The following is a 14,877-nucleotide window of genomic DNA, read 5'->3' as shown; positions in this document are numbered from 1 at the left end:
AAGTATTGGAACAGGCTGCCCAGGGAGGTAGTAGAGCCACCATCCCTAGAGGTCTTCGAAACACATATAGACGTAGTGCTTAGCGACATGGTTTAATGGTGGACTTGGCAGTGATAGGTTAAATGCCAGACCAGATGATCTCAGAAGATGATCTCAGTCTCCTCCAACCTAAATGATTCTACAAGCAGATCTTAAAGTTACCTGCAGCAGAAAACAAGCAGTTTTCCTAGTTAAGGAAAAAAGACACAAGCTGGCTTGCCCAGCTTCACTTCACCTCTAGCACTTAAAATCCCTGTGCTACACCAGTGCAAAATTCGTATTAACACCTGTTTACCTGTTTATATATTTGATTGTGTGTTTTTTGATTACTCAAAAAAAGGTAATTCATGCTAAAAACAAACAAACAAAAGGGCCAACAACAACTGTGTTGGCCCAGACGTGCAAACATCTAATGAACTCATCAGCTTTGTGCCTGCTGAAATTGACATGAATAAATACATTTGTATTAAATACCTGAGGCAGGCACCAACTACCTTGCAAGAATTGTGGAAGACGGCAATAACAGTCTACAAGGCACTCACATTTTCAGCTATTTATGCTGTGTACAACCAGGCAAAAGTGTTGCCTCCCCATAGCCTAACTTGTAGGAGCTCCACAGAGACTAGAGCAGCTCGCCATGATAACCAGCCTGACTTTCCCCATATTCGACTGCACCCAGGAATTAATGTACATCGTTATAGTGCAGAGTTAGAAAAAAATGAATCTTCTGAAGTAGAAGATTGTACATTAAAATCTATCTTAGGTATTTATGGGATGCCAGTCACTAGAGCTGCAATGTGCCAATTAAAATCCTGCTGATGCAAGACAGACTACCAAAATCATCCTCCCCGCTTATTTCAGCTCCAGTTCAGTGCAGCTCAGTGCAGCCAGTACCGCTTGATCTGATAAGCAGTTCGCTTGCTCAGGGGAAGCAGTGCACCCCCACTTCACTCCTCTGGGCAAACTGCATTTCCCTCTCCCCAGAGAAGTGACAGCACAGTCAGGAAGGCTGGATGGATGCTAGAAGATACAGTTCCTATTAATTTTTTATCAAAACAAATAGCAAACTATTAACTCAAAAAGGCTGCTAGCAAATTCGGGAATGATTTTATAGCTATGGGATTATTTTTTTTAAATGCTAAAAGGCTGATAAGCAAAAGGCATGGTAATGTGATTTAATTCAGTTAGATTAATTAAATCTTTCTCCGAGATTATCAGCGACAAAGGTAGTCGGAAACAAATGTAGTAACATTTTAAGGACTCAAACTTGTTCAGAAAAACTGGAAACAGGAAAAAATCACAGTTGACCAAGGTCCTCAGTGCCTGCAGCAGAGCAGAAGTCTGTAACGGCAGGCACCAGGCTGGGAACTGTATCAGAGCTGTGACTCATGCACGAAGACTGACCCTCCTCCAGCCCGGGAGAGGGTGTGCATCAGAGGCAATTATATCCGCGAGCAATTATTACTTGCAAGGTCAAACAGTCTGCCAATGAAAGGAAAACTCTATTTACTGAGAACTTTGAGGAAAAAAAAAAAAAGTATGAAGTCTTACAAAACAAATGCTTCAGGAACCCAAATTCGGTCTGTAGAAGCAGCCCTATAACCATGCAGAGAACAAGGTAAAACACCAATCCATAAAACCAGAGAGTGCTTCTCCCAGCCAGTTGGCCAGTCAGGGAGTTGACAGGGCAGAACAGGCCACGTCCTCTAATTCTGCGCTGCGAATGCCTCATGAGGCAGCACCACCTGCTATAAAATTCTTCCCTTAAAACGCTGTGACCCAAACAGACACGAAGTGTTATGCCAGAGGGTGAAGGGTTTATGTCATATTTTAGTGTTTTATCATAAATTTTATACACCTGCCCTCTGGCTGCTCTATTTTTATTTCTATCAGTCAGAAATCACTGATGAAAGAAGCAGTCAACTTCATTTTGCAGCCACAATAGGTTAACACCCCTCAGGAAGCTGCAAACAGCGTTCGTGGCAGAGTGGATTTAAATTAATGGCACCTTACCAGAGACAGCTCCTGTTTGTCAAGAACCAACGTGTTGTTAAGCAAACCAATCAGTGTTTCAAGCCATCAGTCTGTGTTACTTAAATATTACACCTTTCTCTTAATCAGTGTCAGCTAAAATAATTAGCCATGAAGTAGCAGCTCTGTAGCAGTAACACAATGCCCCAGACAGGCATCGCTGTGATGGTGTGCAGGCTAGGAGTCAAAAGGCAATGCCTGTGCCAAAGTTTTATGTTCTTGGTTATCAACAAAAGATGCAGAAGGAAAAGAGGAACAAGCACAAAGAGTAAATTCTTCGTGGAAGGCAGAAACCATCGTGTTTAGCCACAGTTGCTGACAGCAATTATCTTCACCACATTGCCTACAAAATCCTAAGGGGCTGACCACAACTATGCAAATCTGCAGCATTACCTCCCAGTTCTGCCCAAACATATGCACCACATTTGATGTTCTGCACTGTGGCTGCCTTACAAGAAGGAACTGCCAGTAACACAGCAGCTACCGTTTTCCATGCATCTTCCTCTCACTTAGCACTGCCCTCGACAGCTTACAAAATAACTTCTTTCCATGGGTAGGAATACAAGTGAAGGCAACTGAGTCATCTAGTCTACCAGAAGCCTCCAGTTTCTCCTGTGCCTTCCATTTTCTGCCCTTTATGAGAAAGAATGAGATTTCATAACAATCCTCCTCTAAGTTTCAGTAATTGTTCCCCACGCATTGCTGCCAGAATGTGAGGAAAGGCAGGATTTACAAATAACTGTATCATAAACATAGAAGAGTTTTCATGTGTCAGAGCTGATACGAGATTGTGATCAATCATAAAAATGAATAGTGGTACATATCTGTTGCTGGAGTGCTGCAGTCTGACTGCTGCTGGATTTCTGAAACTGCAGCAACAAATTCTTCCAGAGACTTCCTGGACAAGTTTTATTTCTGCCTATTTGACTCTAGTTGAAACTAAATGAAAAAATTAGTCCAGTTAAGGCAAATGCAAGCAATTTGTCATTGCCTAACTGATGACGTACTTAACATGATTTCAGAAACACGTCAACTCTCAGCAGTTTAAGGTCTTCTCGCTAATCCAAGTGACTGTACCCTACTAGCAGCAAACATTAAAGCAGTTAAAAACAAGTCAAGCCTTCAAAACATTTTATTATCAATAGAGCTAATGTGTGATATTTAAAGAGTTGTGTTTTTTTTTCTTTTTTAGTCCTACAAAGCTCTTGCCACTCAGTGACAAAGCCTGCATGAGTCACCCCTGCTCAGACACAGGCAGAATTGTTCATCCATAAGCAGCTTCACTTGCTGCAAAAGCAGCTGTTTGTTCATCTCTTGCCAGAAGTGAGGTTGACGTAGGCCAGCTGGGCAAGATGCCCTCCCTCACTTTGGAAAAAGCAAAGGGAAGAATGCAGGGGAAAAAATGTAAGAACAAGCAAATTATTACAGTGCTTTGTTTTGTTTTTATATATCCCATGCGTTATCTGGACTTCAGCGCCTCAAGTAACCCAGCTGCCAGTACAGGAGAACTGATGAGCAGAACAGAACGGCTTCGGGAACAAGCGTAGAATTTTATCACCAAAGCTAGAAGGCAGAAAAATCGGACACAGGAGGAAAGTGTTAAATCCCTCGGAGAGATGGAAATGCTTTTTTAGGCACTTCAAAAACCAGCAACCTGACTCTAAAATAAGCTCTATTTCTCCTTTACTAGAAAAGTGAAGAGTGTGTTCCAAAAATGAAAATCCCAGTCTAAATTAATCCCTCTCTGATGCGATTCATTCCTCCCCCTCTTTATTTAGTGATGCAGTATTTTGCACCTTTTGGACAGGGGCATGGTGGGTGGAATGACTCTTTTTATATTCCTCCATTCCTTGTAAGAGTCACGAATTTAAATTCATGCCAAGAATACAGATATTCCACAGACAACCAGCTAGTACCAAGTTAAGTTGCAAAGGCAGGTCTAAACAATGCCATTTTGATCACAAAGAAGCAGGCCCTGTGTTAACCAAGATGATGCTGTTGTAAGGAATTAGAACAGGTACAAAACCTCGATACTTAAATATGCTGTAATTGTACCGCCTTTGTGCTCTGCTTGGATAGACAAATCCTTCTTACGTGTTCAGGACTGGTTTGGGGAAGGCTGTAACATTCATACCTGGGAATTGCAAGGCGCTGCCTTCTATGCTGTGGTAGAGTTCAAACGATTATACATAAACAGAAAAAGCCCTGGGGAAGCTGGTCTTTGAAGAAGTTACACAAAACGCTCTGCATACCACAAATTCAGGTCTCATATGACCATTGCACCATCTCCCTCCACCCTTCCAGGGAAGACCTTTGTGACAAACACTGAATAACACTGCATTATCGCAACATGCTTACATTTGAAATAAAATAGCATGGAAAGAAAAAACCCGCCCGAACAACTAAAATAAAACTTTCTAATCACATTTTTAAATCCCTTAACATTAAAACGGGAGTTCAGGGAGGAAAGTTGCTTGCTCATTGTTCATCTCATTTTTTACTTTGTGAACCACCTCACCTGGTCTCAGATTCAAGCTCTCCCCAGTTTGATCTCTGAATGTACTTTTGCATACGCTCCAGCTGTGAATGTTACACACATTTGGCTTGAGTTTAAATATTTCAATTAACAGAGACAACAGGAGTTTGATTAATACCAAATGGCAGATTTTGAGCAATGTTCCACATAACATGCTAAATTTAGCAATAAAATAAATTGTTTATGTAAGGGGAGCAGAATGAGGGCTTAATACAAAGATAACTATATATATTTGAGATCACCTGCTCCATATTGCTGAACGGAAATATTACGCCTCTCCTGGTTTTATCATCTACTAACATTTTGCATTTCCATTGCAGTGAAAAATATCAGATGACGAAGATGAAATGCTTATGCATATAAGGGGAAATATTACTAATAAAATATATTTAAAAAAAAAACAACCCTGAGATCATTAAAGTGAGAGACGATGCAGAAGTTATAATAAAGGTTAAGTGAGCAAAAGTAGAATACAAAAATATAAAATAAGCTGCATTTCTGGTATCCTACATGTGCTTCTTTTGTTCTACTGTTTTGAGAATTTATTATAACGCAAATATTCTAGAAGTACTGTAACCCACTGTTTTAATTTATTTCTTTTTTTCCTAAGAAGTAAATGTAAAATGCCAGCACAGTTTACATATTCCAGATTATTTACCGATAAAGTAAATTGGTAATACCTTATTGTCTCCTTGTACTTCTCCCAGTCTCTGCTGAAGCTCCCTGATTTCTTCTCCCAGATGCTTATTTCGATCTTGAGCCTCATTCAGTAGCTGAGTAAGATTTGCCTAGAAAAGAAGCAAGTATCACTCAAAAGTTAGTGCCTACGGAGAAAAGTCCAAGTGGTGACTGAAACAAAACACTAGATTGACTCTTTATCTGACAACAATTTTTATTGTTGTTGGTACCCAGCCTTCACACTTCACTAGAAAGAGAACAAAGGTCACCAGGGCTCCTTCATCTTCAACAGCAGACAACACACACAGCATGTGTGCATCCCCGCTTCCAGAACAGCATACAAAACCCAAGCAAAACAAAGTGAAAATATCTATCCTAGTTCTGGCGTCTTGGCTGGCATGAAGAACAAAACACAGAGTGCTTTGACAGTATTTATACAAAGTTGCCAAAATTATAGTGTTAAACTTACATATAATTAGACAAATGGCGTAGCTGAGAAATAATTATGACCTGATTATATTCTCATAGTGTTTAAAGCAGAGTGCTATCCAGTAAGGCAGATGCCAGGCAGAGTCCCCGTCCCTGTGTGGAGCTGTACCATGGATATCCAGCGGCACACTTCAGACACAGTGTGACTTGTGGTGTTAGGCAGTAAGGAACCCTCAGCAAAAACAGACAAGAAAGCTAGAAATGAATTCACTCAGAGAAGAAACAAACAAAAAGCCCCCCAGGTAAGTCAAAAGTTACCACTCACACTATCTTACTAAGTCGTAAGATGAGAAGTCTGGTCTATACTTTTACAATTAAATTCCACCAGCTTGATCACTAACCAAAAAATAAGCACTGCCTTCCTTTCCAATCTCTGATAGCTGAAAAAGAACAAATACTACAAATAAATGCATTATATTTGCCCCTAAAAATATCTCAGAAATACACAAATATTGACTCAGCACAGGAAAAGCGTATCAAAATGACATCTCTTCTAAGAGCATTACAATAATCATGGTGGCTAACACGCAGTCTCTCCAGACATTTCCTATGGTCAGGTAGGTATGTCATCCAGTGCCATAAACCTGAAGGGTATAAAAAAATTGGGAAAAGAATTTTCAGCTCTTTGAAGCATGACTTGGTAAAGCCCCACGAGGCTGTATTTCTAGGTTAACCTTACACACAGTCCCTGGGTTTGAGGCCAATGCTTCAGCTGACTGTTCCCAGCTCTCTCTTAATACCTGCTGTTCACTTTTAGTGCCCCTACTTGCTGTTCTCGTATTTCTGCTCCCTCATTTCTCCATTTTGATCTCTTTTTCTTTTGCAGTCCTGCTTTCCTACCCTGTCATTCTCACTTGACAGTCTCATAGGATGTGTTTGTGGAGCTTTCTCTTTAAAGCCCATACACTTTCAAACCAACAAGGTTCTGACAGCCACTGCAATCTGCTTGTTTACTAAATGCTATTTCCACGTCTTGTTTTGTATTTGAGACAACTGTTGGCATGACTGTGGCTAGGCATGCATCCAACCAATTGCAGGATCAGACTACTGAACTACAATCAACTGGAACTTTCGTACATCGGTATATGAAAGAGCTGGCTCCAAACTCCAACTGGACTAAATGAGGCGATGGTTTCAAACTTCTGGACAGGAAAAATAACTCAAGAAACTGATGCTTCCTACTAGAGTCACTGTTTCAAGCCCGATTCACTGCTACAGTGTCTTCTTCAGGTGGTCTGAGATCAAAGGCTCAGAAGAAAGTAACCTTCCCACAGTTCTGGAAGAGATTAAAGCATCTTTTAAATTACTGATAAACCTAAAGACTACAAATAAAGTAACTTGGGAAAAGACCGTAATAGCACAAAATGTGAATATCCAAAAACTGCAGGGCCAAAATTACCTGCCTGTCATTTGGTTTTCAAGACAGCAACCACCTAAGCAACGTGAACAGTTCCTCAAGTGTGCTTTGGAAGAATTCATTTTTTTCCACACGTGAAACAAATGAGTAACAGTCATTTATAGACAGAATGAACCAAGGAGCTTCACAACACATTCAGTCAGTGGTTCTGAGAGGTACTTCTTAATGGCTGTTTAAAAGAAATAAAACAAAACCCCCATGTTTGCAGGAAATTGCATTTAAGCTGAAGTATCTCTGGCTAATGCTGGATGCAATTTACTTTGAAGAAAGCTTACTTTCAATCAAGGCCATCCAACAACCAGACTGAGCTCGTTGAAAGGAACACTATTTGCACAATCCTCTCCAAAAACCTTCCATTTATAAAGTCCTTTTTTATGATGAATCTGAACAACTCCTAACAGTGCAGCAGCACATGTAATTTCAACACCTGGGAAGAACTCAGCCTCACTAATCAGTGCTTACAGCTACAGCGCCGGGGATTCCAGCAGTCTGCAGTCAAAATCTGGCTCCCAGTAAGTGCAGAAATGCATTACCATGCCTATACTAAATCGTCCTGCTCAGATTTATTTCCTTTAAAACCATTTCTCTGGGATTGCAATTCTACGCTGAATTTTATTTGTCAGTCATATAAATGACTGAAAGGGACAAAAACCTCTATACTCGAGACAGGGATTTTGGAAGAAACTTTAAAACGGGGAGTTTTAGCCACCAAAATAAACCAGCCTCATTTAGGTATGCTAAGAGCATTACAATGAGCTAAGTATAGCCGTGCTCCTTAATGCAAAGCTTCGAGTCGACTTCTGCTCCACCAAAGCAGCCGAGCGATGTCACAGAAGCAGCCTCCAGCAATTACTCATTTCCCTGGCTTAGAGGTCCCATACAACATGTAATTTAGATTGTTCCCAGTTTTAAAGGTTTTGGCAAGACCTCATTAAAGCTCGCGGTTCAAAGTAGATAGAAGGAGAAATATTTGACTCTCAGGTGCTCTGCTGGGCTTAGGGGAGCCGGCCAAGAAGATACTTTGAACGACACCTGGGCTTGGTAGCACGGCTTTGGCACATACAAGCAAACACACCATATGGCTGAGAGATGATAAAGCAAACAATGGGGGACTCGCTTCGGGAACCTCTAAGCGTGTATTTTTTGAAGAAAGGGGAGAAATCTGTGCAAGGAGAAAGGTGATTCATTTTTCCACCAGGCAACTTCTCAATATTCACAGACCAAACACCGAATTCACTTAGAAATTCAAGACAAGCCACTTCAGCAGACCATAAAGTTCCTTTCATTTACCTGCGTCGCACAGAACAATTCTCAGAAAATTAGTCAAATTCAGCTCTCTGTATTCAGTTTCTCCAACAGTTCCTTTTGATTCTAGGTGAAAACTTAAAAAGACTCCTTTGACCGCCAGAGACTTCACTTCTTTCACTCATACTACTCAAAGCTTCATCTTCAGGTGACGTAGAGAGATTTCTCACCTGGGGCTGAAGGCAGGGAAAGATGCAGAGGTCTGCACCCTTGTGCTGCCTCATCTTTTCTTGCCTCTGCAACAGTCCAAAACAGTGGGAACTGTCCGTGTCTCCTGCCTTCTCTCAACACAACCATTTGTAATAGTAATTACCAGAGAGTGCTTCATTCAAGCGTATCGGAGAATCTCTCCAGAGCTTTGTCCACCTCTGGAGACTTTCAGTTTATGGTATTCCTGAGCCTCTGCAGCATGACAAGCAATTTCTTTTAGATGTCTGCCACAGGAAGCTTGCCTGCACCACCTGAGCACAGTCCAACCCCCACTGCCACACTAGATATTAGAAACTGTGCCCACAGTGCTTTTCCCTTCAACCAAAAGCAGAGAGGCCACTGGCAAAGATCCCACTGGATGCTAGGAAGAAAGGAGCAAAAGGATTGACGTGGGAGTGCCCAGTGGGAAGCACCTGCCTTCACTAGGTAGGGAAATACAAAAGCAACATAAATCAGGACAGACCAGAGGGCAAAAGATTCAATTGTTCAGTGGGGTGGGATCACAGTCCCTTTTCCACTTATGACTTTGTTAAAATTCTCAAGAACGTTTCTGGGACAGAAGGTTGAGGAGAGCCTTATTTTAGCTGTGCATGAACATCTCAAACTACTGCCGAAAATACCTGTATTTATTTATTAACCCGAGTCCGTAAATAGCTGTCAGACAGCAACAGATCTTTGCTCACCACTGACCCACAGAATTTGAACTGATGACCCAAAAAGAAGAAATATAAATAAAACGTAACTCCAAATAGTCTCTGGCTTTATGAACTACCCTTGAATTTGGCTCCCTTAACTATTTTGCAAATCTAGCCACACATTCACAGTGTTATTTTTCTTCACACCACTTTAAAAATGATGGATAGTAACACATTCTTTAATATACTTCTCAATTCTCTTGCACATAAATCTTATCTGACATTTAAAAAAAAAAAAAAAAGGACTTTCTGCCTTTAGACACTGTGATACTGTCTGAAAAAGTAATTTGGAATGGGGAGAAAGGGGAAACTTCAAATGTACCTCTACAGTTAAAATTTATTTTTAAATAAAAACAGGCATTTCTGAGCTGCAGTTTACAGTCTTTCTTTTAGCCACATCTTCAAACAAAGAACACCGAATTATAGGGCAGATGGAAAAAAAAAAGTTTGATGAAACATTCAGCACACTTGCTGGGTGCGACTGATAGTAAATTTAATTGTGGTTTCTCCTGCAATGTTTTCATAGGATTGCAGTGGCTGAATTAATACAGAAAAAACTGCTTTGCTTACCAACTACCACTGCTGACTCCAAGGCAGAACAGATGATCCCTCCTAGCACTACAGGTTCCTTACTATAAAAAGCAAAAATTATTCCTCTTTTTAGGTTGAACAACTATGTACAGCAGACTTTTAAAATTATAGTCTTGGGTATATTAAACAAAATGCACTTAAAACGGGTCAGTGAGTTTGGCCAGGTGCTCCTTGTTCACCCATGCAGGCCTCCTGGAATTTTTGCCTGACTTCCTCTTTGTTAGGATGCCTCACTTTTGAGCTGGGAGGAGGTGATCCTCATGTATTAGCCAGCTTTGTTGGGCCCCTCTTATATCTGTGGGGCAGCTTGGGCCCCGCAGATACCATGAGAATTTACCTTCAATGTGGAGGTTCCATAAGGTACTTCAGTCTCCCCGTACTTCATACAGCAGAGTACTGCATCAGGTTTTTGTTGTTGTTGACAGCAGATGAATGTATTCAAAGAGAAATTATTAAATTTGGCTTATACAAAGACTCCTACACTAGGACAGGAAATTGTTTCATAGAATCACAGAATGGCTTGGGTTGGAAGGGTCCTCATAGATCACCCAGTTCCAACCCCCCTGCCATGGACAGGACCGCCACCCGCAAGGCAAGGCTGCTCAGGGCCTCGTCTAACCTGGTCTCGAACACCTCAGGAGCTCGTTTAACAGAAATAGCTGCTTGGAGACTTTAGGGACAATTTAAACTGTTATAACGCCAAAAAAAAATCTCTTCAACATACTGTGTGCTGTGTCTGATTAACAGAATATTTATCGAGAGTATGCAGGTGCACGGGTGCAGACTAGCATCCCTACTCCACCAAGGTAAGACACAGCAACCAGAGAACAGGATGTTTTAAGCATCAAGTCTGCACAGCACTCAGAATTTTGAAGAGGGCCTGTCACATCTACTAGAATCAGCATTTCATCGCTCCCAGCCTCTTGTTTACTGCAGAATCTACATGTTGAAGAGCAACAGTGTCATTTCACAAAACATAATTCACAGCGTGGCCAAGAAATTCTGAATTTTGCATACTGTCACCTGTTCCTGTCAATGGGATGCCAAATTTCAGCATGCAGAAACCAAAAATCTCTCCAGTGACGATGCTCTCGCATTTTGAAATCCATGGGAATGTTGTTCTCTGAAGTGTCGCAAGAGCAAACGATCTCACTGGTTTTTGTCTGCTGCCTCACACTACAGCAGTCAGACACGCACCTACAAACCCGAGCGAAGCGCACAGGTCTCAACTTGGCACATGCATAATGTTCTTCGTCTCCAAACCCTCTGAACAAAAGAGGAAATCACATTAATCTTCACAGCACCCGTGTGAGATAAATACAAAATGATTGCTTACCCTGTACTGTGCTTTATCTGAAGATTTTATCTCACAGGACTCTGAATGCAGCTTTTGTGCCCCAGCACAAGGCTAGCAAAACTTCCTGAATCCATTAATTAACAAATAGCCACACTAGTCATTTTTTTCTGATGATGTCAAAAAGAGTCATAAAGTAATCCCTGAAGCTTGTTTCAAAACTGAGCTGTGACAACTGAGTGTATTAAGCTGGAAGCTGGCAGCAGAAGTGAAAAGGATGGAGATGGGTCCATTTGCAGCATGTCACAACATATTGCCACCTGCGACCTCCAGCCTTTCGGATGTTCTGCCTGCCCCCAAATGCCACGCTCATGAATTTACAGAAGCCAAGCTGTCTGACCAAAGACTCAGTGAGTGGTTAACATGCTCCCGTGATGTCAATGATGGCTGAAGCAGTCAGAGTCTTGGCTTCGCTGAATCACCTTTGTACAACTCTGGGTACCTCTAACAGAGTCAAGGTCCGTGACTTCCAGGAAAGAGATGCAAAGGTTCCTGATGAGACTTTTAGTCTGACAAACAGATTAAAAAAATAAAGCTGCACAGCAGAGACTCTGTAGACACAGCAACATTTTAACACACCTTTCAAAATTGGGAGTGTCTGTTATTTATCATCTCTGGTGAATTCTCACATCAAAATCAACTCTTCGTTACCCTTACCTTCCTGAAACATTTCACCACTCCGTTAGTTATCCAACAATTACCCCGCACCTGGCACAACATGACATGCCATTCAGCTGCAGCATTTAATAGCGAGTATTTGGTATAAAAAGAGGCCAGGAAAGCATTTACTGCTCATAGGCTGTGCTAACAATACAAACAGCCAAAAAACTAGTGCAGGAGATGAGATTACAGTAGCACAATTTCTCATTCCTGCTTCTGTTGGCTGGCAGAAGGTGTACACCTAGAGCGATCTTGGATTATGTCAGAGATGTGTACCATCACACACACAGCTTGGGGAGAGAAAACACTGCAGAGCACTGCACGTTAAGATACCTTCTATGTGAAACCAATTCCACACAAACACAGTCTGTAACTGCTTGCTGATTGAAATTGCCCAGTTGCATGACATTTCCATCGAAAACAAGAAAACTCTATGTTGTGAAACAGTGAGAGAAGGCACGTTATGGAAGAGAACACGTTTTAAGAAGTCACAAAGCGTAATAAAGGTGAAAAATGAAGAAATGAAGGACAAAAAATTAGCAAATCCAACCCACATATTACATTTAGGGCTGTAAATTGCAATTTCAACAATCATTTCTCATTTGTAGTACAGAAATGTAAGGGACAGCAAATTGTTCAGCAGGTCACGTTTTCATCTCATTCCTGACCACAAGAACAGCATGTACGTTTGTGTCACACAAAATTCATTACAGGATCAAGATCTCTGTTTTCATAGAGCGCCTGGGAGGTAACAAATTTCTCTGCAGGCAGCTAGGTTTTTGGGCAAAAAGTGGATGGCAAAGTCCAAAAGAGCATGGAGAACTTAACTCCTTCTTAGATAAGAAAAGGCTCTCTAAGAAACGTGTTTACATGAATAATGGAAAAAATGTTCAAAACTTTGTTTTATTATGTTTTGATGCACTTCTCAAATTAAAACTACACTCTTCTTCAGAAAGGTTGTCCTAACTACTCCAGATTATATACCTTGTACGCTACAGACAAACTTCAAGGGGGAAATGAAAACTTCTGAAGTGCGCTAACAGCCTGTTAATGTACAGCCTGAAATATATATTGTCCTTGGGGGAGACCTCTGCAATGACCCCATTTGAGAACAAGATTTTCTTTCTTTCTCTGTTACTCAGCATGAATGTCTAACTTCCTCACACACACACACACACACACACACACACACACACAAAAAAAAAAAAAAAAAAAGATTATAATAATAAATGACTTTCCAAGCACTTAACATGTTAAGATTTCCCAAAACTTAACGCAACTGCAACTGTGATTTTCGACTAAATTCTGCCAACACTTTAGAAGCAAACATCACATTTGTTTGTTTTGAAATATGGGAGAGGAATGAGAACAACATCCATGGGATGGCAAATCTCCCTTCCTACTAATCTCTGCAATGATTCATATACTGCATTGCTGGGGGCTTTTTTCATTTCAATTGCATATTCTTCAGCTCCAATTTGAGTAGTCACAATGCACAAACCCTTATCCGGCCATAAACTTTTATTGGAACTCTGCTGAAATAACAGAATTTCAGATAAATTATGTGAAGTAACAAGCAAGTTAAATGATTCTATGCTGAGACACTGACTTCTTGGCAGCTATTTACGTGCATGAAGGTGTTAATATATCTCCTCTCTAAGTCTAGTTTAAAACCATCAAAACACCAAGCCCCTAAAAAAATAATAAAATAGCAAGAACTACATGCAAACTCCTCGGGAAAGGATGATCAGTAAAATTTTTGACCCATGTTTGAAGCAGTCCAAGTCTGAGGCTTCCATGACTAGCAATTACAGTAACAACTTTTGTCCTTTGGGTTCTCCTACCCTCCCTTCTCACACATTTTGCTTTGGGTGCTATTTTTTCTCTAGGAATTAAGATAGTATCAGGCTGTAACAACCAACATCCTGCAGCAGGGACACTGTCCGTGGTTCTCTGGAAAAAAAAAGTGAGTAGGCAAAAAGATTTTCAGGGGAACCATAAAATGCAATTACAGTTTTTCTTACCACTTATAACCCATAGAACCCAAATGACCTGGGAGAGTACCTAATGGAAAACAAGTACTCACAACAATAAATTAACAACTATGGGATGCAGACAATGCATTCCCAAACTGCTTCTGAAGTATGAGAAGTTCTGGCATGAATCCATTTTAGGATTCAAAACAAGAAGGATAAACAACGAGATAAAGAATCTCAAGTCTCTGTACACTGACCAATTTCAGTCTTAAGTGAACATAAAAGCAATAGCCATATATTCTAATTAATGATGGTTCAGATACTTCAGAATGAAATATATTTACAAGAAAGCACAAGAAGTCTCAATTCAATATTGGTGCACAGAAATGCTTGCTTTTTACCAGTTTTCATGGTTAATATTTTCACAGTTTTGCAAAAAACTTTCGTAGCAGAATAATAATGTCAACTGAAAAATAAATCCTACCTGTTTCCTCTTTTCAGGGGGAAGGGATGGATCCCCATCCTACAAATAAACAGACATACATTATTGGCAACTTATTTCCGAAGCCAGCATCTATATTAACTTTGCAGATCAAATTTTAAAAAACATGCATTTTAACTTAAAAGTTTTCAAAATTGTTTCTGAACTACTGCATGTTGATTAATACCAGTAATATTAATTCCACGTTAAAAATTTCTCTAAGGCTTAAGATTTGTTTACATTTCTGGAACAGCAGGTCATTACAAATTTACTTTGCATTGTTTTTCATAACGGTACATTAAGTTGCTGTGGAATAATAATGCTGCAGTCAGTTTTTAAATGGAATTATGACTGCAACTAATTTTCGCAGAGCACAAACTGTCTTTCTGTGTCTTATATAACAGCCACTACCTCA

The 14,877-nt window shown here is 40.4% G+C and overlaps 1 protein-coding gene across 3 annotated transcripts in view; it reads right to left on the bottom strand.

The window, feature by feature from the left end:
• CCDC149 (coiled-coil domain containing 149) overlaps window positions 1-14,877 on the bottom strand; it is a 50,259-nt gene that overhangs the window by 26,730 nt on the left and 8,652 nt on the right. For all 3 annotated transcript variants that reach the window (XM_082759261.1, XM_082759259.1, XM_082759260.1), the window contains exons 3-4: window positions 14,466-14,504; window positions 5,287-5,394 (exon numbers count right to left, since the gene is read on the bottom strand). In XM_082759261.1, coding sequence (XP_082615387.1) covers window positions 5,287-5,394; window positions 14,466-14,504 — 147 coding nt within the window. The remainder of the gene's footprint in view (window positions 1-5,286; window positions 5,395-14,465; window positions 14,505-14,877) is intronic.

Source organism: Aythya marila, assembly GCF_965140915.1.
Source record: "Aythya marila genome assembly, chromosome: 4".
NCBI classification, from domain to species: Eukaryota; Metazoa; Chordata; class Aves; order Anseriformes; family Anatidae; genus Aythya; species Aythya marila.
The sequence above is the reverse complement of the archived record's forward strand: the minus strand, read 5'-3'. Positions and strand labels throughout refer to the sequence as shown.